Source organism: Puma concolor, chromosome A2, assembly GCF_028749965.1.
Source record: "Puma concolor isolate L17-30 chromosome A2, mPumCon1.1.hap2, whole genome shotgun sequence".
Classification (NCBI taxonomy): Eukaryota; Metazoa; Chordata; class Mammalia; order Carnivora; family Felidae; genus Puma; species Puma concolor.
Genome location: NC_141668.1, coordinates 149,824,570 through 149,850,213, shown reverse-complemented (window position 1 = coordinate 149,850,213; position 25,644 = coordinate 149,824,570). Strand labels below are relative to the sequence as shown.

Here is a 25,644-nt window from a genome sequence, read left to right as displayed (position 1 = left end):
TTGAAAATGAATGAAGTGAGCCAGTCACTGCAAAGAAAAAACTTGACAGTGTTTGTGCCAATTATAAAATTTGAGCTTTCAAGTGAAAACTAGAACTTTGAAAAACTTCTATCTACCACTGAGAGCTTGACAGCTTCCCAATATTTAAAGACCTTCTGATGAGATTGGTGGTGATAACAATGAATGTGGGGTTTTTTATACTGTATAATGAAATGTGTCAACATTTGGAAAGTCTCTGGGGCTCAGTAGAGCCAATATTTTCTAAATGACCAATGCATGATGTTACCAAATTATGCACGAGTAACAAGATCCATTCAAAGTACAACATAAACTGATAGATTTTAATAGTATGAGAAGTTTCACTGATCTGGTTTCAAATTCCATATTTCAACTAACCTTTAAAAGTCAAGTTTAATGTCATAGCCAAGAGGAATATCTATAATTATCTGAAAGGGCTATTAAAACAGTTCTCCCTTTTCTAACCAGAGACCTGTATGAGGCTGGATATTTTTCATATACTTCAACCCAACATCCTATCCCTACAGATTGAATGTATGAGAATCTAGGTGTCTTTTCAGCCAGACAGGGAAGAGATTTGCAGGAATGTAAAACAATACTATGCTTCCCACTATTTGGTTTTGGGAAATACAGTTACTTTTCTTTTCAAAAATGTTAACATGTTAAAGTGTGAAAAAAATGGTAACGTTATTTAAAAGGGAACCATAAGTGATTTTTAAGTGTTCTCCATTTGAATTTTGAATATGGTAAATACCAATAGACAAAATTGACACAGCAAAAGCTCTTTAGGGCCTACCGTAATTTTTAAGAGTGTAAAGTGGTCCCGAGACTAAAGATCTTGAGAACCGCTGGGCTACAGGATGACACCTGGACTGGTGAGCCAGATATTAGGGACATTCTGCCATCCCACTCTGTCCTGTCTTTGCAACCTCACTTATCATCACCATCTCCGAAGTACCCCCAGGAACCAGCCTAACCACCTTACTGATTTGTGCACATGTTCTGGACTCTTCTGCCTGGCCTTTTTGGTTCCTTTACCGGGAACACATGTCCTGACCTTCATCTGGTGGTTGTTGTGTCCCAGCTCTTAGCATGAAGGCCTCAGGATGGAGAGACTCATTGAGACCCAACTTCAGTTTGTTTAAAGGTGTATTCTGCATCTAGTCTTTAGAATCTGTTTGTTTATTTTCCTTAATTAGAATTCCTAGAGTGCCAAGGACCCAATTTTCCCATATATATATATGAACGGAGGGGAAAATTGGGTCCTTGGCACTCTAGGAATTCTAATTAAGGAAAATAAACAAACAGATTCTAAAGACTAGATGCAGAATACACCTTTAAACAAACTGAAGTTGGGTCTCAACGAGTCTCTCCATCCTATCTAAGGGCCAAGTGTCCTGCCATAAATGTCTTAGATTTTTGTAAATATTAGCTGACAATTTCTAGTGCTATCTGTGGGCTTTTATGATCCAGGACAGACGAATCAGTGTATTTAGTGCCTGCTGTGAGCAGAACACTTGGCAGTGGAGGGAGGGGGTTAAGGAGGTGATCCTTGCTTAAGGACCTGCGCCGTGGTCGGAGACACAGGATTTATAGCCAAGAAGTAATTAAACAGGACACGAGAATGTATGTAACCAAAGGGATAACCGGGTGCTGTTAGGCCTTTAGGGACAGGGAGGTGGAGGCAGAGGTGGGTGCATCTGTGTTTGCAGTGGCTGGAGAAATCGAAGAAGGCTTCTGGGAGGAGGCAGGGACTTCCTGGGGACTTGTTAAGTAGGGAAAGTTTAGCTAGAGGTCAGCAAGGCAGGATTTCAGGTCAGCGAATAAACAGGAGCCAGAGCAGAGAGTCAGAAATGAGCACAGCATGTCCACGGCCTAATGAGACTGCTGACCATGGTGAAGGTGAACGGTGTGAGGTGATAAGGTTGAAAGCTGGTCAGAGGATTTTAGCTTGGCCATAGAAGGAAGGAGGAACCAGATTTTTTTTTTTTTTTTTTTTGGTTAAGGAAGTGACATGGAGTTTTTTGAGCACAGGATGGATTATTGTGGAGGTGGGGCATCTAGTTAGGGATCCAGGGGTGTGAGGTGGGGAGGCTCTGGACTGGGGTACCAGCAAAGTTTTTTGAAAGAAAGCACATGCAGGGAACCACTTCCAGAATGTCCACTGGGTGCCTTTAAATGGGAGTGTTTTATGTATAAGGGCATGGGGATTAAAGCCCCACAATAGTATGTTTGTGACATAATTGGGTCTTAGCACATGTGGGTGATCTGGAGCTGAAATTTTTTATTCTAGCCTTTCCTGGGGTCTTACTGTGTCAGAGACCAAATAATCGTGTGGTTTTGGGCAAGCGCTTTAACTCCTCAGTGTCTTGGTCCTGTCATCTCTAAAATGAGGGTGTCAGTGGGCCCTGTCTCCTAGGCTTGTTATGAGAATTACATAAAGTCATATGTGTAAAGTAGCTATACTAGTGTCTGGGATAGGAGGCCTTTCCAAAATACTAGCTGCTATTTATTTATTCCGTAATTCACATTAGTATGGGAATATAAATATTTAAATTACCTGTGGGTCAAAGCATTCAGAGCTGTGCTGAATAAAGCCCCCCCCCCACCAAAAACAAACAAACAAACAAAAAAAAACAAAACTCACTGGAGACATTGGCAAGATGGGGCTCAGAAGCTGGGATGGGATAATGTTAAAAATGCAAATTCCATAAACTCCTTAATATCTAAAGTGTAAAACCTGGAGACCCAAGTCACAATATAATCACGTCACTTCTCAGCTTAAACACCACTGGCTCCCACTGCAGAGAAGATAAATCTGGTTTTCTTAACAAGCCAGCAAGCCTTCTTCGACTGGCTTTGCTTCCTCCCAGCCTCCTTCCTCCCCCAGCCTCCGAGGACTGTGCTTCAATCCACTGCACTCCTGCTTATTTTCAAACACATCCCATCCTGGGCTTCAGGCTCCCCTGCCTTCACTCTTCCCCCAAAGCTCATTCCTCTTACCCCACTTATGCCCAATAAAATTAGTCACCTGTTTTTTAATAGGCTTTATTTTTTTTAGAGCAGTTCTAGGTTTACAGAAGAATTGCAGAGAAAGTACAGAGTTCCCATATACTGCCTCCCCCAACTGTTTCTCCTATTAGTAACATCTTGGATGAGTGTGGTACATTTGTTACCATTGAGAGCCAATGTTGACACATTATTATTCACTAAAGTCCATCATTTACATTAGCGTTTTCTCTTTGTGTTGTACATTCTATGAGTTCTGACAAAGGCATAATGTCCTACATTCATTACAGTAGCATACAGAATAGCTTCAATGCCCTAAAATTGCCCTGTGCTCCATCAGCTCACCCCTCCCCCTTCCCCCTCATCAGTTTTTGAGAATCAGAATGCCATCTCTTCAGTGAAAAATGAAAACGTCTCAAATTACTCCATTATAATGAATCTCTTTGATGCTTGGGTAGCATTTTCTTCATACCTGTTATAGCTCCTATGTTCCACGTGGTGTTACAGATGTACACGCACTTTTCTTCCTTCACTAGATTGTATCTCCATGAGGGAGAGGATGTAGTGTGGATTTGTCCCGACAACACCTAGCCTGGACCTTGTTCTTTAAAAAAAAAATTTTTTTTAAACATTTATTCATTTTTGAGAGACAGGGACAGACTGCAAGCAGTGGAGGAGCAGAGAGAGACACAGAATCTGAAGCAGGCTCCGAGCTGTCAGCACAGAGCCCGATGTGCGGCTCGAACCCCCGAACCATGAGATCATGACCTGAGCCGAAGTTGGAGGCTTAACCAACTGAGCCACCCAGGCGCCCCAGCCTATAGCTTGTTCTTAACAGGTGCCTTGTGAGTGCTGGCTGCACTGAATCGTGAGGAAAGGTCAGGGTGGGATTTTGCAGAGTTAGGTCTCCAGAGGCAAGGCTTTAGGCCTAGAAGTCTCAAAGTGACAGATTAACGTGTGAATTTTATATTTGTGTCAGCACTCGGGGGTCTGTGGCTGGAAAGTTCTTTGAAGGCAACTGTCTTCTGTCCCTTCAGATTTGGGCTCAGAAGCAGCCTTCCATGAGGTGACCCAGGCCGGCTTTATCTTACTACTAGGACACAGGGCTCTTCCCCTGTCTCTATACGTCTCCCAAAAGAAAAACAAAACAAAACAAAACAACAACAGCACAAGAGGAAAAAAGAACAAGGGGCCTGATTGTTTTTATCCTTCCAGTCCCCATGCCTGTCTCAGGAAGGCCTCTGGAAAGCCTTCTGTTTGGTCCCCACTTTCCCTCCCCAGGGGGGCCCCAACAATTGAAGATGCCCAGCATGCTTTCTTTGGCCAAGGAGCACCTTCCCATAAACGCTTCTTATTTCTCAAGTCACGCTGAGATTTTTGCTTTATTTTTGCTTTAAAGACACTGTTCTCAAACGTTCTAAAACGCCGTAGGAACATGCAGATCGGAACAAAAGCAAATAAATCGAATCTTGTGAAGTAAAGCAGAAGCCCTTCTTCCAAACAGCCAGGACAACGTTAAATGAGAACTATCAGTCATCCACTAGATACAGTATTTCCCCCTCTAGCTGCCGTTTGCAGAAACCCCCACCCCACACACTAGACAGTGAAGGTACCAGGAAACGAACTACTTTTCTCAGCTACCACACGGGAGTCAGCAGTTTAGCGCACTACCTACTCCTTTAAGCAACACTCGCTGTTCGAAAGACCTTGGCCTTTACTTCCTAGTACCTACCCGCACACACTCGTGGGGGGAGGAGGGAGAGAAAGAAAGAGAAAGCTCTCCCACCACCCCCCAACCCCCGCCAGCATCTTTGAGCCAACAGCGGCGCCAGACCCAGCGCCGGGCAGAGGTTGGAGGGGGCACGCTCTGGAAACCCGGTTAGATCTCAAGGTGCCGTTACCTGGGGGCAGTGAATGATCTCCAGACAGCAGGGCTCCACCTTCCCCCCCGCAACCAGAAAGAGCCAGAGGAAAGGGGGAGGGACGCCTGCCCTGCCGCAGAGCGTGGAGAGAGCCTGGCAGAGCCCCTCCGCACCGAGCAACGACCGCCCGCTTGCACCTGTGCTCCCAGGGGGCGGGGCCTCCTCCAGGTGTGCGGAGGGGAAGGACGCCGGGAGCTAAGGCGGGCGCGGCAGCCTAAGCGTCGCACTCCCCAGCGCCCTCCGCCCTGTCACCCCGAAGAAATGCAGGGGAGGTGCGGTTAATCCGCACCCCGCGTCCGCGGGCTCCGCAGGCCCCGCCCGCCTCGGTCGGGGGAGAGCGGGGAGCACACCGCGGCGCGCAGGGGGTTAAGCGGCAGCCGGCGGCCAGAGCGCGCTTAACCCTTGGGCGCCCGCGGGTCCTCCGAGCCAGGCGGGGTGGCGGCACCCCGAGTCCCACGCGGCGGCCACCCCGGGCGCGCGGGCAGAGCGGGGACAGCCCCGGGCCGGGCCCGGCCCCTGGGGCGCGGCACGGCCCGTGGGAGGCTCGGCGGGCGGGGGGGAGGGAGGGGACGGCGGCGGCGGGCGCGCAGCGTCGCCAGGGCGAAGCCGGCGTGCGGCGCGGCGCGGCGGGCGCGGAGCGAGCGAGCGAGCGAGCGCCTCCGTCCCCGGATGTGAGCTCCGGGCGCCCGCGGTCCCGAGCCAGCGGCGGCGCGGGCGGCGGCGGCGGCGGGCACCGGGCACCGCGGCGGGCGGGCGGGCATGGGGGGCGCTCCGAGCGGCCCCGGCGGCCGGGCCGGCATCTGCGCGGCGTCCCTCCGCTAGAGGAGGGGACCAAGCCAATTCTCCTTTGCAGCAAAAAATTACATGTATATATTATTAAGATAATATATACATCTGATCTTATTTTTTAAAAAAAGTTTATTTTGCTCCATTTTTGAAAAAGAGGGAGCGTGGGTGGCGAGCGGTTTTTACAAATTATTCTTATTTTCTGCTATCCGTCCCCGTCCCTCCCCACCCCCTGCTGAAGCCACAATAAGGGCAGGGACCGCGGCTCCAACCTATTGGTAACCCCTTTACCCGTCCCTCCCCCCCGCCCCGACGCCCAGCACCGTGCCCTGCACACAGTAGGCGCTCAATAAATGTTCGTGGATGATGATGATGATGATGATGAAAAACATGCACCATCAACGGCAGCAGCAAGCGGACCACGCGAACGGTGAGCAGCTAGAGCCTGGGCACCCGCTGCCAAATCTAATCCTTGTCATGGTCCTCCTCTTCCCACCCCCTCTTCCTTCCCACCCCCTCCCGTCTCTGATGCGCTGGGTGGGTTGAGGGGGCTGGAGAGGATGCTTCTAGCTCGGTGTCATCTACATGGAAAGGGGAGATGCGTGACAGCCACTCCGTTCTCCCCTTCAGGCCTTGAATGTCAGAGTTAATTCTGCATTTGTGGGGTGGGGGCGGCCGTGGAGTCCTCGGAGTACTGTGCCGCCGGAGGGGTGGCGAACCGAGGTGATTCGGGTTCAGTGTCCTCGGGCTCAACTTTCCTCCAACGCTCCCGAGCGATGGAAGGGGGGGGGTGGCTGTTAGACCTCAGCCCGAGCCCCCTTTCCAGCCCCTTCTCGCCTTCCGTTCCTTCCCCGCCCCCTGGTCTCCAGTGGCATCCGGAAAATTCTAGGATTGCCCGGTTTCCCTCTTCGCGACGGTGGGTGAAGCACACCCCGCCCCTGGAGAGGGAGGCCGGGTCTCGGAATCTCGGCCAGGGGGTCGGGTGGAGCGTATTCCCGCTCCCAGCGTCTGTGTGCACACGTCGGTAACCTAGCAATGCCCGGGGAGTCGCTGCCGCTGTGGGGCTCCCCTCCCCAGCCCGGCCTGGGCACCACGTGCAGCCAGCCGCCACGCCAGCCCGGCTGGGTCCACGGAGGCTGGACCTGCTTCTGGCCAGCCTTCCTACCTCCTCCTTGGAGGCCAGGGCGCCCCCCACGACCTCAGTGGGCTCACAGCCTTCCCGAGTGAGCGCTTCCCATGGGAAGGCTCGGAACAACTCCTCCCCTGCTCGGGACTGTCTGCTGCACGCCCCCCTCCCCCGCGGTGCCCCCCTTCTCAGGCTGCTGGGCAGGCAGACCTGTGCTTCCTTTGACTCTGTCTTGTTCTTTGATTAGCAAGAATTGGTTTTGCAAACGCCCATCTCTCTACCTTGCCACCACTGTCACTTTGACTTCTGTGTCAGTAAAGAGGTTGTGACTCAAGGTAGGCACGTGCCTGGGAGACCTGCCTGGGTAGTGGTCTGACCCCAAATCAGAGGGGCCCTTGCGCATGGAGTCCTCTGGAGGTTCTGCGTGTCCGCGGCTGTCAGCCTGCACTGAGATGATTTCCTGCTTGGGCCTCGAGGGCCCCTGGCATAATCCAGTCTGTCTTTCCTAGGTGTAGGGGTGCAAGCTGCCTGCCTTGACTGTTTCTCTGGATGCTGGCTTGGCTGCTGCGGCTGCAATTTAAAATGCAAAAAAGGCCTAAAGATGTTTTCTGTTTTCGGAAGCCTGTGGAGGAAATGAGTCCCAAGCATCATGAATTTTCATTTGCAGGAAGTGTCAGTGCATAATCTAGATATTTGTTATGGGGCTTTTGGTATTGCCCTGGTGCCAGTGGAGGATTTTTTTCCCCCTGTGCTGAAAAAAAAAATGCATTTGTGGCTGTGGAAAGATGTTAGAGTAACACCCTGAAAATGATTAAGACTATTGAGTTATTGGGACTGCCCCCCCCCTTTTTTTTGGTAATGGTGGTAGTTACTTTGGAGAAAAGCTGTTGTACGTATCTGTTAACTCATTAGAGATACATGGGTTTTAAAAGTCAGAAAGGGTGGAATAAGTGTGGGATGACTTCAGTCTGAAGCAAGGCACGAGCGGAGGCCTTGTGAAGACCTGGAGAGAGGCATTCACCCCATTGCAGCAGTGGGTCCTGTGCCACCGATACTCTGCACAGAGCGCGTGGATTTCTCTTCCTGCTCCTGAAAAATAGGACATGAGGTTCAAAATGGAGACACGGGGATGATCCCCCTCCCCTCTTACTGATGAGAGACAACCTTTGCTTTTTTCTCACACTAGGTTCTCACCGGTTTTTTTGTTTGTTTAATTTTTCTTTTTCTCTTTCTTCCCAGAGGCAAACTATGCAAGAGGCACCAGACTCCCTCTTTCTGGTGAAGGACCAACTTCTCAGCCGAATAGCTCCAAGCAAACTGTCCTGTCTTGGCAAGCTGCAATCGATGCTGCTAGACAGGCCAAGGCTGCCCAAACTATGAGCACCTCCGCACCCCCACCTGTAGGATCTCTCTCCCAAAGAAAACGTCAGCAATACGCCAAGAGCAAAAAACAGGGTAACTCGTCCAACAGCCGACCTGCCCGTGCCCTTTTCTGTTTATCACTCAATAACCCCATCCGAAGAGCCTGCATTAGTATAGTGGAATGGAAGTATCCTTTTTTTGGGGGAAGTCTTTCTCATTTTCTCTTTTACCATCTGTTCTTCAAAAGGATTTGCGTTCTGAAATGGCACTTACAAAGTTGTAGCAGTCTGGAATGGGAGCAACAGAAAAGCTGTACGGAAAGGGTTTCGTCGTGTATACCTTCCTGTCTCCTCAGGGTGCGAGGGGCTGCTCTGAGGGTATATTTAGCTGTGTGTGTGCGTGTGTGTGTGTGTGAGTGTTCATTAAATACGAAATGGACCTTTGGTCACTTGACGCGAGATGTTTGGTTTAAACCCACCATTGTTTTTGGGGGCAGTGACATACACTGAACCTATTGCAGATAAGGTATGCTGATTTAAAATGAAAAGACTGCATGAGACTCTGCTGGAAAGAAATACATTTTGGACCTTGAGTGGCACCTTCTCATTCTGGTGTTTGGGATTTGTTTCTGCCACTCCGGCTAATGCTAAGGTTGCTTCTAGCTCTGACATTTGGTGGTTCTGACTGTTCAGGTAGCTACAAATATGAACGCTTGCTTCATAGGGAGGGAGCAGCATGCTCATCAATGCTATGACTTCCCGGAATTTCCTTTTGACAGGTTCCAAAAAAGCATGTGAAACGTGAGCACGAGGGAGCGTATGGAGGGAGAGGCTGGGGTGCGCCTCTTCTTCCTGAGCCCTTGTGAGTTAGAGAGCAGTCTGTCAGTGGGGGAATTTGCAGTTGCTGCCTTTATAAAACATTCTGTCTGGGTCCTTGGACTGGAGTTACATTTCTGGGTGTCTCCTTTGTATTTTTAAAACTGAACTCCAGATGCCCCAGGATGGTTGTTATGTCCCAGATCTTGGAAAACCAGGGTCCTCGGCCTGCTCATCCCCTTCCCCAAATCTGGAGGCCAATCCCCAGTTCCTGCCACCCTTCAGAAAAGGTTGACTGAGGCCTCCTTTCTGAGCAAATGGCTTTCTAATTAGTCAGATGATTCATTGGTCTGGGTAAAACAAAGCATTTCCTTTTCCCAGAAGTGTATTTGGGGCTGACAGGAGCCTCAGAGCAGCTCCTGACCATAGGAAAGAGTGTGAATGTGGGGCTTCGCCCACCACGCCTAGAGTGGACGGGCTAAAAAGGGAGGGTGTTGGCCAGCAGCTGGAAGGTGGCGCTGAAACCCCCTTATAATCTGAGTACCTAGCTAGGCAGCGATTTGCATGCCTTCTGTCTTAGCTGGCTATTTTCTGTGCTTACGGCTGCAAGTTAAAATGAGGTAACTTTGTTTAGAAAGGTTTTGGAGAGGGCAGCCAAATGCAAGGGTAGGATTTGAGGGGTTTCCGTGTGTTTTTCCTTTTTAGAACAGATGTCTCTTCTCTAGAGGGAGTTACGGTGTCTCTCGCATAGCTGGGGTTGCGTGGATGTGTTTTCTCTTTAAGTTCTTTTCTGGTCTGAGAACGAACACCAGTGTCAGCTGGGAGGCAGCTAGGTGCATAGGGGGTGCCTCAGTGGCATCGCTGGAGTCGGAGGCATGCTTATACGCTGGGAGAAAGGTCTCCTCCTCCTGAGGTTGGCTTGACGTGACTCTGAGTAAGCGGAGACCTGTCTGGGGTCATTAATTTCACGTGGAGTGAAGTAGGAGGCCTGACGCCGTTTCTCTTCGTGCACAGTAATTTGTATATAGGGATTTATGTGTACGGAGTGAATTCCTGGATCATGCTGCTGATTCCCTTTCCCGCAGTGCCAGACACATGTGTACAGGAACTAGGGGATGTGGCTGCCAATGCAGGGAGAAGCCTGCCTGCAAACGGGACAGCCTGGAGAACAGATCTTTAAACAACGTGTGATCTGTTTGTCTTTCCAAGTGACGGTTTCCTTCTAGTTCAGGGAGCAGGTTGTAGAAATCCTCCTAAAGCCAGTGAAGCCAGGCCCAGTCAGACAAGATGTGTGACAGCTTCATTTGTTTTTACACCCAGGCGAGGAAGGGTGTCCTGCATCTTAGGGGAACGAGGAGAGTTTGCCTTATCAGAAGGAATTTTTAGGAGCGGACCCATCTATTCTCTGTTGCTCTGTTCTGCGTGGCTTATAAAAGTCTTGTGGCAGTGAGATAGTATCCACCAACACCTGGAAACTGAAACCTGACCATTATAAAGAAAAAGCATTACGTCTGGCCTTCCTGAACAGCATTGGTATCTCTCAGATTGCCTGGTCCGTCATTTAAGTGTTGGGAACTAAAACGGAAGGGTGGGGGACGGGGGACGGAGAGGCCATGGGTATGTTTCTATGTAGAATAGCAGTGGGGCGGTTGGCTTTTAAAATTTCAGCAGGAACTGCGAAAAGGAAAAACCGAAAAGGAGATTGTGAAGACTTTTGAAGGGGAGCTGTCTCAAAGTTAGATTCCCTAGATAAGAGATTTTGTAATACTAGATGAGTTGAAAGAGTAAATATGAATGAAAGCTAATTGGCTTTAAAAATAAACCCATCAAAATTAGTAAGAGAATAATGTCGTTCATGCCCTTATTTCAGTGAGTGTCGAAGCTCTTCAGAGGGCTGAGTTCTCATGAGACTCAGGGTATCCCCAGAGAGGTAAGGTGCCTTTGTTTTCCCGGCAGTTTTGGATTTCCCGGAAGGATATCGGGATGCACGGAGAAGGGCCTGTTCATATCCTCAAAGCTTGAATATTTCAAGGTGTTTAGTTAAACCAGTGGCTTTGCCTTTTGTGGATGAGGTTATGGGAGAAGCACTGTTATAAAATCAAGCCCCCCGCCCAGGTTGCAGATTATGTTGGTGTTCAGAAACCTTGTATTCGGAAAGGCTGAAAACCAAAAGAAGATAAATAGTCCTTTTGGCAGAAGTCGAATCTTGCACTGCCAGTTTCGACAACGTCTCTTAATGACACCAGAATGTTTAAGCAAGTGTCTGTTGAAAGCTGATTTCAAAGTGATTCTTCCAGACAGACCCCCGAGATTTAGAGTTATTCAGTTGTACTTTGCAAGTGTCTGGTGCTGATTTCTTATGGCTTTTTATTTAATTTGTTTATAAATTGAATGCAGTAACAGCTCATTATAAACTGAGCTCCAGTCCAGCTGTAATCTGAAACAGTGATAGGCATTGATTAGTAAAGGAAGCAGAGGGGGAGCTGGAGCCTGGCTTGCCGGTTACAGTGTCTGAGGTATTGGAACATGCCATGAGACAGTCACAGGTAGAATGCAGAAAGTCCTGGTGACTTGGCCTGCCCCAGTCCAGACAGGAGATCGACCCAGCCAAGAATAGCCCCTGAGAAAATGGCTTTAACACATGGAGGCAAGGATTTGTGGGAGAGATTTGTCTCATGAGGACTATTCTTTGTGTCTACAACAGCCAGGAATTTAGTGTTCTAAGGCCTTTGTCACTTTTAAAACTTTAAGAAGCAGAAACGTGGTTCAGAGGCTGCCCTAATTGGATGTGTGTTTAGGTTTCAATATAAAATGCACGGCAAAGAATGAACGCAATGTGATCCTTGAAGAAGAAGGAAAGGACACGGAAAAGTCATTCGATAGCGAGATTTGCCAGAGGACCACGGATGATTACATCTACTGGGGACCAAGCAGGTCTCGACAGTTCGTCGAGAAGGGATTTGTGTGTATAATTTTCATTTCAAAAGTGATTCAAGAGTGGTATGATCGGGAATGTGATGAGAGAGATGGTTTACGTTTGCATAAGACATATATACCTTAACAAAATTTTTCAGACCATTTGACATATTTATATTATTGGCTATTTTTGCCAATTGTGTGGCCTTAGCTATTTACATCCCATTCCCTGAAGATGATTCTAATTCAACAAATCATAACTTGGTAAGTGTCCTTAGAGTTCCTGCTTGTCCTGATGTGTGGTTATCATTTGCCTCTGTACTTAAACTGGCAGCTAGCTTTCTGGGTGGCTGAAGTTTACAGCTATGCATGGGATGTTTCCTGGAGCTTTCCAACAGGGGGTTCGTTTGTTTGCTTTTCTCTCTGACCTGTATTCTCAAATTTATACTGAATGAAAGTGTATAAAGTCCTGAATCTTGTATGAAGAGATGTGGAACTTTTTCACGGAAGGTTCCGGTTTGTAGCAGATTTTAAAATAACTTTTCTTTCCACATAGACTTTTGCCATCTACCATTCTTTTTATGATAATAAGAGCTGCTTTTTTTTTTTTTTTTTAAATCAAGTGTTATTGGGGAGTGATGGGCATTTTGTTTGGTCAGTTTTTCTGGTAAGTAGAGAATTACCGTGGACTTTGCCTGTGAACTCTTCATTTTTAGAGCAGCAGCGTACAAGAAAACGAATACAGCTATGTGGAACCTAATTTGGAGAATACAGTGTAGTATTCTACTAGGAGCGGCCTATGAAATGCCCCAAGATAAGATGATTCTTTGGTTAAATAAATCGGGATACTTTCACATAACTTTATTGCCCTCTTAAAGATTTATAGCGCACATTAGCTCAGTAAGAGCTCCGGGAAGGTCTGTAGTTAAAAAACCAGTTTCATTTTGTTTAACTCAGCGAGTCCCTAAAAGTAATTGGTCATGGATTCTTCAAACAGTTTTTTGGCAGAACGTATCGCCGAACCAGTGTTTCATGGAACTTCCTTTGGGAAAGGTTGGTATAGTTAAAAAAATAAAAACAAAAAGAAAGAAAGAAGAAAGAAAAAAAGCCCTAAAGAGCACCAGAGTTGGGACTAGGAGCGTGATTGTCCCACGGAGCTGGCAGCTCGCTGTGTTCTGGGGCACTTCCCCAAATCCTCTCTGCGTGGCCAGTCAGCCACTTGTCTAGGGGGTTGGGTGAGAAGATCCCTGAGATCCTGTTTACCTCTGATATTCCGTAATCTTTTCTCAATGATTCAGAAGGCCCGTCAGGATTTTTTCTCCAGCTGTAGCATCCTCCTTGGCAGAGGCTGCCCAGAGAGGCAGGTGGGGCCGGGGCCAGCGCTGGGTCACAGGGAGCTCCCTCTATTGTTTTGCTTTCTCCTCTCTTAAGATTCATTTTGTTCTGATTTTTCTCATGTTGAAGCTGTATCTTAGTAGGGCTGGCTGTTTGTAACCGAGTGTTGTAAAGGCAGAACGAGTGTGGGGAGGGCTCTGCTGGGTTCTGAAGATCCTGAAATTATGCTCTTGTGATTTTTAGCCTCAATGGTTTATATACAGGATATCACGTCACACGTAAGATGTTGTGGCGTATGTCCCATAATAACGTGATGTCTGTTCACGGTCAGGCTTTTATGGTCTGATTTCTAGAGAGTGCAATAAACTTGTGGACACTGCTCCCGAAGATACAACTCAACAGGACTGGATGCATGTATACACCCTTACCATCAGTGTGCATTTATACTATGGTGATTTGTGTGCTTTGGGATATTTTAAACAGCTTCTGATTTGGTTGTAGGCATGTGACATTAGATGATCATTTGAAAGGAAAAGAAGTGGCAAAAAGCCCCCATCAATGGGGATGGATCATCATAGTCTAGGCCACAGATGGTGTCAGCCTTGTTACCAAATTTAACAACGTGGATGGTGACCCAGTTTGTTGCTTTTTGTAGCTCAAGAGAACATGATTAAACAAACTTAGAAAATAAATACCTTTCAGAAAGGCAGATTAATTCAGATCAATGGAATAATTAATGTAGCTGCGTGTGTAAGCCAATTAATATTCTGATTTTTCCCAGGGAAATTCAGGGCACTGATATCTGCTGTAAGACCAGTTGGATTTCTCAGCTAAAGAGTAAGGGAATAAACTATAAGAAATGGGTAAATCTGTTTTCTTCTCCCTTGCAGTCCCTCCCTAGCGGATCCTTTCTCGACAGTTCTTAAGCAGTGGTATTTTTAGGGGCGGGGGGAGAGGCGGGGTATTAGTTTGGCAGACCTTTCTAAAAACCAACATGTATTCCTTTGACCTCTTACTGCTCTGAAACTCATAGCATTCGAGTTTCTGTCTTGTTTCACTTGGATGGTCACATGGCCAGATGAGTTTATTCTCAGCTTGACTCTTTAAATATTTCCTTTCTCACTGTGGGAAGGGAAGATCTTTGTGGATTTCCCCCTGACTCTTTGTAAGGTCCCATGCCATGTCGGTGCTCCTGCCAGGGAGCTGTTTTTTTTTTTTTTTTTTTTTTTTTTTTTTTTTAATACATTTGACCCAATTTGTACCAAAGTGATTGCTCTATTTTTGGGATCGGTTTAGAGGCAGCTGAACGAAGCTTATTTTTCATCTGTAGTAAATACCTTTCAGTTAACGTGAATGGCAAAGCAAAGGGCAGAGACCGATACGGGTTGCAGAACTGCACGTGTCAGGGTGCTGGCGAATTGCTTTGCTTCGTAGCTCTGTGGGAAATGTGTATGTTGAACTCTTAGAGCCAGCTTGGTACAAGCTGTTTCTGCCTGTTACAGGTCATTTGTAGTGACGTGATTACTTCTGTTGGGTAGGAAGGGTGGCCATCCTCACTGGTCTGATAGGTATTTTGTCTGGGTTGCATGCAACTTAGCCAGCTTTGGAGATCTAGAAACTACCTTGGGGGCAGCGAGTTTTCCCAGGGTTAGATTTTTTTTTTTAAATATAAACAATCTCAAGTTTCTATGCAGCTTTCATTTGTGGACTTGCAGGGACTGGTGGAGGCTGGAGCCATGGAAACGGTACAACTGAGTTCCCACAGTGAGACCCTTCTTGGCTCAGTGGGTAGCGTGAACTCCTCGCTTCCACTTATTGAAAGTGTATATCATTTGTTTAATTTCTTCTTAGCCCGGGTTGGGGGGGGGGCGGAGGGGAGAGCTCTGCTTCATGGGGTGTCAGAGCGAGGCTGCTCACAGTATTGTACTTCAGTGTGTTGAAGGATGCTCTACCTAGTTTCCCAAACTTCAGTTTTTCATATGCAAACTGATGCAGTTGAAGTTTTCTGCCTGTGCAGCGGGGTCCCCAGCCCCAGGCGGTGCCCAGCTCTCTGTAGTGCTGAGCTGCCCCAAATTAGAGCTGTCCCAAATGGGGGTGCTTGTCTGCCAATTAGGACCTTCCCTCATGTCTGCTAATGACGCCACCCACAAAGGGCAGGGCCTCTGGCCCAGGCCTCTCTATCCCTTTATCAGGCACAGCGGCGGATAAAGGGTGTTCAATAAGTTGCTTGTTCTACTCAACAGGCAGTTTTACCAAGGCTTTGCCCCTTTCCCGCCCCCTTTCTCATCTTGTTGAGTTGAGGCCCCTTTGTTTTTCTTTAGCCAGTTGATATTTTGCATCTACAGAACCCCTCGTGTCTTCCTCTCCTCCCCATCCACACCCGGGTTGCTGCGGCCAGGTCCTCCTGGGCCATCTGAGCTTTTTGAGTTCCTCTTTGTAGCTGAACCCCCCCGCCCCCCGCATTTGTCCACCTACAGTTCCTAAACACTCCTCTTGTGAGCTTGCCCGCCTCCTGGGCTTTTCTCCATCTGCAGTGCCTCTTCTCCCCTGGCCCCTCCTCCTCCTCCTCCTCCTCCTTCTTCTGCTTCTGCTTCTTCTGCTTCTCCTCCCTCTCCTTCTTCTCCTTCTTCCTTCTCCTTCTTCTTCTTCCTTCTTTTTTTAAAATTTTTGAGAGAGAGAGGGAGAGCACAAGTAGGGGAGGGACAGAGAGAGAGGGAGACACAGAATTGGAAGCAGGCTCCAGGCTCTGAGCTGTCAGCACAGAGCCCGACACAGGGCTTGAACTCACGAACCGGGAGATCATGACCTGAGCTGAAGTCAGATGCTTAACCAACTGAACCACCCAGGCGCCGCCACCCCCAAGTTTTTTTAATGTTTATTTATTTTTGAGAGAGAGTATGAGTGGGGGAGGGTCAGAGAGAGAGGGAGACACAGAATCTGAAGCAGGCTCCAGGCTCTGAGCTGTTAGCACAGAGCCTGATGCTGGGCTCAAACCCGTGAATTGTGAGATCATGACCCGAACCAAAGATGCTTAACCAACTGAGCCACCTAGGTGCCCCCCCCCCCCACCACCAGCCCCTTCTTCACATGTCACCGCCCTTGTAGCTTTTCAGGAATAATCTCAAACTACTCACTTCCACGAAGGATTTTCTGACCCTGATCCAAAGTAACACTTTTTTTTTCATTAACAATTTTTTAAATGTTTATTTATTTTTTTGAGAGAAAGACAGACTGTGAGTGGGAGAGGGGTAAAGAGAGAGGGGGGCACAGAACCTAAAACAGACGCCAGGCTCTGAGCTGTCAGCACAGAGCCTGAGGTGGGGCTTGAACTCATGAGTGGTGAGATCATGACCTGTGCTGAAGTCAGAGGCTTAACCTGCTGAGCCACCCTGGTGTCCCCAAAGTAACACTCTTATTTGAACCTGTCTGGTGGAAACTCGCATATAAAATACCCTATATTTTAGCTCTTTATATCCCCATCTTTATGTTATCAAGCATTTTCAGAATATAATTCATAAGGAGTATAGCTCAGTGGTCAAGGATTTGACTGCAGAACACAACTCATAGTGAATCATTCTGGAATCCCCCACAGTGCCTGGCCCTCTGGTACAAAGTAGCTGTTGAGTAAACACGTGTTGTTGATGTGATTGCCAGGAGAAGCACCAAACCCATTCTTTCCTCTGAGTTTTATTCGGGATTTCCTGTGTGGCAGGTCCCTCTGTGGACTCCTTGGAGGAGGTCCTTGGCTGGGAGTGGGTGGGAAGTTATAAGCGCGTATTCTTAAAAAGGTTAGAGTCTTGTGACTCTGCTTCTCGAGCACCTCTGGCTGATGGAGCCCTGGGAGCTGGGTTTCAGAGCTGAGCCGTCTAGAACGTTTTGTGCTCAGAGTAGCGGAGTGGTGGGTCTCTGAGCAGCAGTGCTGGCTGTGGGCTCTTGGCAGTGGGACCATTGTGAGATGCCTTACAATGGCCAGGAATGTCGTGGGACGGTGTCCTTTGATTGTGTTCTCTCTTCCGTGGCTGAGATCCCAATGCATGGTGTTTCCTGGGCTGAAAAAGTGAGCACATTGGGTCTGGGTGGTCATATAGTTTAGCATCTCACTGTTTTTGCACATAGTGAGAATTTCCAAAACACAGTTTCATAACTTGGTTCCTTGGGGTTAGCCTGTAAGGTGGGTTTTAGTTCAGAATGTTATCCGCACCAGGTCTTTGCTCCGCAAAGAGTTCTGTTTGAACTGTGCGCTCTTATTTCTGCACAGCTAGATTCTGTCTGTTCTGGGACAGCTCCTGTGCTGCCTTCTCAGCTCAGTCTCCTCTGAGCCTCATTCGCTCCTGCCTCCCACCCCACCTGCCAGAGTGTAAGTACTTGCTTTCTCTTTGCCCTCCCATAAGCACAGTAAGTCCTCCTCTTTACAGACATTAGGTCCTTTTTATAACAATCCCTCCTCGCTTTATAACTGTTATGGGGAGTGGTTTGTGTTTCGTGGTTCTGCACATGCATTGTGGGGTCTGATGGCCTGGTTCTTTGGCTGATTAGCTGAGTTACTTTGGATGAAATCAGCATATGAGTTCCTAGAGACGGAGGCTGGAGTCTGATCAGTCTCTATGGTGTTGCAAACGTAACCCCGTGCCCGGCGCACAGTAGGCGCATCAGGAAATGTATGTGGAATGAGCCAATAAATACACGAATGGCCATACAAGGGCTTCATGGTAAGTCCTTACGGATCAGTCGTTAATTTTCAACAATTGGCTAATGATTAATGTTTGCCCGAGAGGCTGACTTTCGTTGTCCAGTGTTAATGAGAATCCCGGGAAACACCTGTCAGAGTTTGCCTTTAATTTCAGGATGGTGTCTTTCTTGGCAAATTTAACTCTTTACATCTGAGGCAGGAGAGAAGGAAGACAGACAGACACTTGTTGATACTTTTTGAATCGTAAGCTGGCGTCTGTGTTCAGTGTTGTACGTGTGCCCAGTGTGTGCACCGTGTGCACGCGGGTGGAGCATGAGCATCACAGTTCATAGAAAGATGGGTGGAGGGAAAGCAGCAAAATGACCAGAGTAGACAGACTTGTGTGGTAACACTGTACCCAACACTGGTTTCCTAGTCATAAAATGTGAACCGGTTTATGTGCTACACAAATCATCATATGTCTTTTCTAGTCTTACCTTGTGACAAAGAACACGTTACATGGCCCCATCTTTTACTGAATGGACTTTGGTTGGGTATTGACAGGTTTTCAGAGACCAAGTCCAGCTCTTAAAGAGTTCAGGTTTGCTACTAGTCAAGTTTCTTAAGAAGGATTCCAAAGGGTCCTCAGTCCTTTGGCTGGTTTGTTACAAAAGCAAATCTCATTGTTTTATAGTCCTACCTTAAGCACCAGAATTTCCTTGCTCAGACCCTTTAAAAATGAGCTTGGCTTAGAGTGAAGATATTTGGATATATTGATGTGTTAGCCAGCACTTGTTGGATTACGGGTTGCAGAGACACAACTCAAATTGGCTTAGTTGGAAAAAAAAGTGTGTGTGTGTGTGTGTGTGTGTGTGTGTGTGTGTGTGTGTGTGTGTGTGATTTATGAACTTAGCTAACTAAAAAATCCAAGGGGTAGAAGTCCTATCAGAGGCAGCTGGAAAAAGGGGCTTAAAAGAGGGTATCGGGGCACCTGGGTTGGTTGGTTCAGCATCTGACTCTCAACTTCAGCTCAGGTCATGATCTCACGGTCATAAGATTGAACCCTGTATTGGGCTCCATGCTGAGCGTGGAGCCTGCTTGGGATTCTCTCTCTCCCTCTCTTTCTGCACCTCCCCTGCTCATGCTCTCTTCTTCTCTCTCTCTCTCTCCCTTTCTCTAAATAAATACATATAAAAAAGAGGCTATCAGGATGCCAGCCTGCACCCCGGCCCTCGGGTGTCTGTGGCAGGGTCTGGCTGGCCTGCAGTGGGTCTGTCTCACACACCATCTCAAGTGTGCATCCCTCTTAGCCCATCTGGGGGAGGGTCTGTGGGGAGATGCATTCTTTCCTTAACCTCAGCTCAAGTTCAGTATTTTAAAAATGATTGTGTGAGAAACAAGAGACCCCTGTGGCAGATTTGTGGATAGTTTCTTTTTTTAACTTTCCCCATCAGTATTTAATATTTAACTGTCTGCAAAATGTGAGAAGTTCTGAAATCAGAGGGGACAATTTGCCCAGCAGTAGAGATACTTATGTCTCATTAGATATTGGTGGTGGTGGTGGGGCTCTAGAACAGACCCCCAACAGCTCCTCCCTTAACAAAGTTCCTAAAGAAATTATAGATGTTCTGAAATTCTAGTGGTTGAGCTATAGGGAAGGACATCAGGGGGCATTACTGTTGCTCAGATGATGTGCCAAGGGAAGAGCTGGCGGTGGGTGTCCTTGTCCTGGGGGTGGGAGATTGGCAGGTCACCCAGGAATAGAGGGTAGCATCCCTGCTTCTTCCTCCTACTGTGCTCAGACGCCTGGGGCTCTCTGCCAGCAACAGCACAGGCTATGTCTCCCAAGTCCTGTTCTGCCCATGTGATCAGAGTAGGGAAAGAGGCAGAAGGTGTCTTCCCTTTTTAATTCAAGTGGGATTGGAGTTCTTGCTGCTACGGTTCTTGCGGAGGGTAAAACGGTGTGGCTGGGGAGCACAGCCAGCCGTGGCTGGTGGGGTGGGGGACACAGTGAGCAAAGCTGAAGATGGGGCTGAAGGGGGAATTGCCTGAGGTGGCTAGTCCTATGTGTGTGTGTGTGGTGGGGTGGCGGGCAGAGATGTGGGTGGGTGGAAGGATGGATGGGTGGTTTTGACACACACCTTGAAGGATGAAGCCTTCTGGTGATTTTTGCTAAGCAGGGCCCCAGACATTGTCCAGCGCTGGGGAAAATGACTTTCTTCTCCTGAGCCTCCAAGCAATTCTTTCTGCCAGTTTTTTATCCTGCTCCCTATTGGCTGAGTGGTAATTCTAGAAATCAGAGGACATCTGTTGAAATTATTGAAAGAGTGACCTTGAGGGGCAGGCTGGAGGGAAATGGGAGGCTGGCCTGAGGGAGGGAAGGCAGGTTGCAGGCTGCTCAGGGGGAACGTGGCTGGCAGGTGGACCCAGCCTGGGAAGGAGGGACATGGCAGCCTGGGGCCTCCAAGCCGGTCAGGTGAGAGGCTCCCACCTTTCCCTGCCTCCTTTTTCTGTGTCCATGGGGAAGTCTAGCACAACGTGCTCACAGATAATTTTGTAGAGCTGGAAGGACTCTTATTTATAAGACAGGGAGTTGAGGCACCATTATTCAAAGGATATTTTATTGAGACTTGCTATGGGGGGCAGACCAGGCTTTCCCGTCCTTGACTTATAGCCCAAGATGCTCTGGCTTGCTGTGCCCAGGAAAACCCACAACCTGGGGTCAGAGAACAACCCTCTTTGTTGTCCACATTTTGTGTTCTCACAACAGATCATCATTCAACATTTGCATGAATGCATTCTTCTGGACAGTGGAAACAATATAAAGTGACAGTCTCTTTTTACCTGTCCAGCTCGTTCTAATCAGTCATCAGTTTGGTGTGGCCCTTTCAGAATTGTTTTTCATTGTGTACGTATATGTGTGTAACCTGTGCATTTTGCACAGCAGGTGTCTATATAGTTTGGGTATTTTATTTTTTATTTTTATTTTTTTAACATTCTTTTTTAAAAAGTTTATTTATTTTGAGAGAGACAGAGACGGCGCAAGTCAGGGAGGGGTAGAGAGAACTAGAGAGAGAGACAGACAGAATCCCAAGCAGCCTCCGCACTGTCAGCATGGAGCCTGACGTGGGGCTCAAACTTGTGTACTGTGACATCATGATCTGAGTTGAAACCAAGAGTCAGACGCTCAACCGACTGAGCCACCCAGGCACCCCCATACATACTCATGTATTTTAAAGTTTACACGAGTGGGAACAGAATGCATGCATCATATAGCTTCTTTTTTTCCGCTTAACATATCATACAGATCTTTCCATATCTGTACATGGAGAGCTAACAACTTGCATTGGGGTAAAATATGCCCTGTACGAATGTGCCGTGGTTTACTTGTTCTCTTTCTGATGAGCATTTAGGCTAGTTTCTAAAGTTTTGCTATTTCACACAGTACTGCACTGAATATCCTTGAACGTGCTTCTTTGTGCATACAAGGAAACATCTCTCTGGGATAAGTACTTAGAAATCAACTCTCTGGGTGGGAGGATAGTGCATTTTTAATTTCTGCACTTACTGGCACATCACTGTCCACTAAGCCTGTATCCATTCAGACTCCTACCCCCACATCTCCTGGAAATGATCTGCTGTCACTCACCTCTGATGACTGACCTCGTTTGTTTTCATCTTAGGCTATGGGAAGAGAAATTTTGGGAATAGGGTTCAGCCTTCCTCCTGGATGTTTGGCAGGCATCCAGAGCCTCTGGTTAGAGCAGAAAGTCCACAGACCCCGAGCACTAGATTCCTAATCTCTTTTGAACCGCAGATCCAGATGAAAGGCCCCAATGCTTATCATTCTTCTCCCCACTTTGAGTAGTACTTTGCCATACGCTTGATTATTGTAGTTGTTTCTGGTGAAATATTCATTCTAGGTAGCTAATAGGTAACTAAGTTTCTTAGTTTTGGAGTATTTGCTACAGTTTCAAGGTGAACACTGCCTTTACGTTCCTTTCATTTGGGGAGGAAAAATATCTAACCTGGTATGTTTCTAATGTCCCATGTTCTTTGATTATTAATTATTTTATTTTCGTGCATAAGACAATCTCACTGTTATTATGGTATTTATGATAGGGTTTATGCCCCCCTACTTCTAAAAGCTCTGAGATAGCTTAGGAAACAGGAGTGGGTGAAGGAAGGGGTAATGTGGAATGAAAACAAAGTCGACCTGCCCCAGGGGCTCGAGGCGAATGGATTGCTAACACCTGGGCACTGATTTGGCCTTCAGGATTTCCAGCAGTGATGGCCAAAGGAGGCACATCCTAAGTTACAATGCTTTTATCCTCTCAACAATGGGAAGCGGCTGCATTCATTCAGAGATGCACTTTTTAGGAGCCGAATCCAAGGAGGAATCTGCAGCGTGGGTCCTTGTACAAAGTGCGTTGTCAGGCGTGGTGAGCCGTATCGTCGCTGTGCTTTTGTCAGAGTCAGAAACGCCCTGCGAGCAGATGGTCTCTGGCTTCGTAGTTTCCAAAGGGTTCACGCGCAACCTTGAACTGTGGCATAATGAAGGAACTTCTGTGTTCTGTGAGAGCTTCGCTTTTTGATTATATAAATCATGATAGAAGTAAAGATGGGAAGATGAAAAAGAGTAGTTTAACACAGCTATCATTAAATCATGCATAAAGTACTTTTTTGAGCGTTTATTATGTGTAACATGGAGTCCATTAAACACATTCGCTTACTGTCCTAACTTGTGTAAGTCAGAATATAAAAGGACGCTATGAATTTATGCAGAGAACCCCTCCAAAACTCTCATTCTTGAAGAGATGTGGTTTTATTATTTCACTCTAATGTGGACTAAGGCAGTGACCAATAGATTTTTTTTTAAATTTTTTTAACTTTTTTTTTTTTTTTTTGAGACAGAGAGAGAGCATGAACCGGGGAGGGGCAGAGAGAGAGGGAGACACAGAATCGGAAGCAGGCTCCAGGCTCTGAGCTGTCAGCCCAGAGCCCGACGTGGGGCTCGAACTCATGGACCGCGAGATCGTGACCTGAGCTGAAGTCGGACGTTTAACCGACTGAGCCACCCAGGCGCCCCCCAATAGATTTTTTAAAAAGACATCCTTGAATGTCCTTCTGTAAATAGAAAACAATGGAGTATAATGACTTTATATTTAAATGACTCCTTTTGAATTGTACAAAAACAGCCAGTAATTACCCCCTTTAGAACTTTTTCTCATGATATTGCAAAAATGAACTTCTCTTTGGGCTTTCACAAATTCTGAATTATTGAACTATAAATTAATGTTGAATCAATCTTTTCAGAGGCTTTATCGGGAGGGAAAGAAATGAGAACATCTACAGTTCTGAATTCGAATTCGAATTCAAGAAGTAGTGACACCCAGCAAGAATTTGGTGAAAGAGGGGTGGTGAAGAGGTCTTTCTCTAGAATGACACATGGAGTGGAACTAGTGTGGTCAGGGACGAGAAGGCGCTGGCCAGCTGCGGAAGCTCACCTCGTCATGGAAACCATGTGGCGCAGCGGGAGGTGAGATGGCTGATTCTCATTTACCCGGAGTGGTGCTGGATGTGAATCACAGACCGGCTGAGCTTGGGATCAGAAAGGGCCGTGGAGCCCTTTGGACGGATGTGTTCCTTTTCATACTCAGCAGTTGACTTGCCCAGGGTCCCATGGTAAGGAAGGAACCAACTGAGGACCCAAGCCAGTCTCCTGTCCCCCGGCCTGTTTCTTCCCACGCCCTCCCGCAGCTGTGAGTCCGGGTTGAAGCCAGGCACTTCCCCTCTGACAGGGCAGTGTCTGAGAATACCAGGGGCAGTCAGAACAGCTGGGACATCAGATGACCAAAGAATGTCTGTTCGCAGTATGCTGGGGATTCAGTTGACTTTTAATTCTCTCCTCAATTTTTTTCTTTATCTTACCAAAGAGAGTTTTGGTCACTCCTCCTTGCCCTGTTTTACTTTAGAAATTATTCTCTTACTTTCTTCATGCATCCCAACATGCGGCAATCATTTGACCATAGACAGCCCCACTATCTTATGGAGTCAGGGCACTGGCAGGGGGAGGGCAGCAGAGCATCGGCAGAGCTGGAGGATAGATGCAGTGGTCTCTCCTCTGTTACCTTGATCGGGTGCGGGTAGCATACACTGCCCTTTTTTTAATTTTTTTTAATGTTTATTTATTTTTGAGAGACAGAGCATGAGTCAGGGAGGGGCAGAGAGAGAGGGAGACACAGAATCTGAAGCAGGCTCCAGGCTCTGAGCTGACAGCAGAGAGCCTGACGTGGGGCTCAAACCCACGAACCTCGAGATCATGACCTGAGCTCAAGTCGGACACTTAACCAACTGAGCCACCTAGGCACCCCGCATACACTGCCTTTTGATAGTAACTGGAGGCACGGAGATAATTGTCTTTCTTACTGGCTCATGGTTGACATCTGAGCTAGGTGGACTTTATATCTATAATTGCCCTAATTCTCATTTAATCCTTGCCATAAACTCCCAAGCAATTCTCATTTTACATGAGGAGAAAAGGCTGAGTGGGTCAATTGTTTACACCAGGCCATAAGGCCTAGGAATGGGCAGGGCCAGGATTCGCACCAGGCTTTCTGACCCCAGGGTCAGACCTGGAGGTCTGACCTCCACTGGGCTGTGAGGGGAAGCTGAGGCTCATGACTGATGTCCTCTTAATGCTGAGCAGGGGAGGGTGAGGCCAAGGGGAGAAGCAGCATCAGAATATCCAGGTGGGTCTTCGGGGAAGTTTTCACATTCATGGTGTTGGTTGGGGTTTGGAGCCTAGGTGTGGGGGCTGGCATAGAAGCTCCCCTGGCATAGAAGTTTCCATGCCTCCTCATTCCTACCACCCGGAGACATTTCCAGGTGGGGGTTGTGGCTGGAGAGGATCTGGATGGAGGTTTTTACCAACCCTACAGCCCTCTGCCAACCTTCTGAATTATCCAGTTAAAGTGGGAATGAGCAGAGAGGCTGAAATTGGGTATTAAATAGATTTTATTGCATTTTAATTCTTGAAAAGTTGTTTCCTGCAAGCGGAAAGTGCAGGAACTTTTGCGGTATGGGTAGGAGGTTTGTGCTGAGCACTGGCCGGTTGTAGGATGAAACAGTTAGGGTTATGGGTCCTGGAGTCAAACTGGGTTCAGTCCCCAGCTTTGCTGTGCACTGTCTGTGATCAGCAAGCTGCTTTTTCTTGCCAAGTCTGTTCCTCTTTTGGAAAAGAGGAAATACAGCAGTTAAGGGGGTTAGCCCAGGCCCTGGCTCCTGGAAAACACGGAGTCATTGGGGGTTGTCACTACTATTGTGAGCCACGGCAACGTGTCCTTAAGCTTCAGCACAGTGGTGTGAGGTAGGGGTGGCTGTCCTCAGCCTTAGAGACCAGGGAAGAAACTGGGGCCTAGGAAGACCGGCCCACTAACTCCCAACCTGATGAGGGAGTGGCAGAATGGGATTGGGCGAGCCACACCAGAGATGCTTCCTGACGATGTACTGTGTTGGGCGTTTGCTCTCCAAAGCCATTCTATGGAAGATGTATTCACCAGACTGACCCAGTCTAAGGTGGTAGTGGGCCTGGCAGGTGTTGGGGTGGCCCTGGTGAGGAAGTGCCTGAAAGTTATCCTCTCCGTTGTAGGAGGAAGAGCTAGGCCAGGACCGTAGCCTGCCTTT

The 25,644-nt window shown here is 47.7% G+C and overlaps 1 protein-coding gene across 18 annotated transcripts in view; it reads left to right on the top strand.

Annotated features, from left to right (window-relative positions):
* The first annotated feature begins 5,785 nt into the window (after positions 1 to 5,785).
* CACNA1D (calcium voltage-gated channel subunit alpha1 D) overlaps positions 5,786 to 25,644 on the top strand; it is a 303,873-nt gene continuing 284,014 nt past the window's right edge. For 4 of the 18 annotated variants that reach the window (XM_086697910.1, XM_086697899.1, XM_086697901.1 and 1 more), the window contains exons 1-3: positions 6,009 to 6,165; positions 8,101 to 8,410; positions 12,113 to 12,218. In XM_086697910.1, the coding sequence (XP_086554036.1) occupies positions 6,099 to 6,165; positions 8,101 to 8,410; positions 12,113 to 12,218 (483 nt within the window). In that variant the 5' untranslated portion in view covers positions 6,009 to 6,098. Of the gene's footprint in view, positions 6,166 to 8,100; positions 8,411 to 12,112; positions 12,219 to 25,644 lie in introns of all 18 variants that reach the window. The other 14 variants (XM_086697903.1, XM_086697898.1, XM_086697895.1 and 11 more) reach the window with 6 other exon arrangements.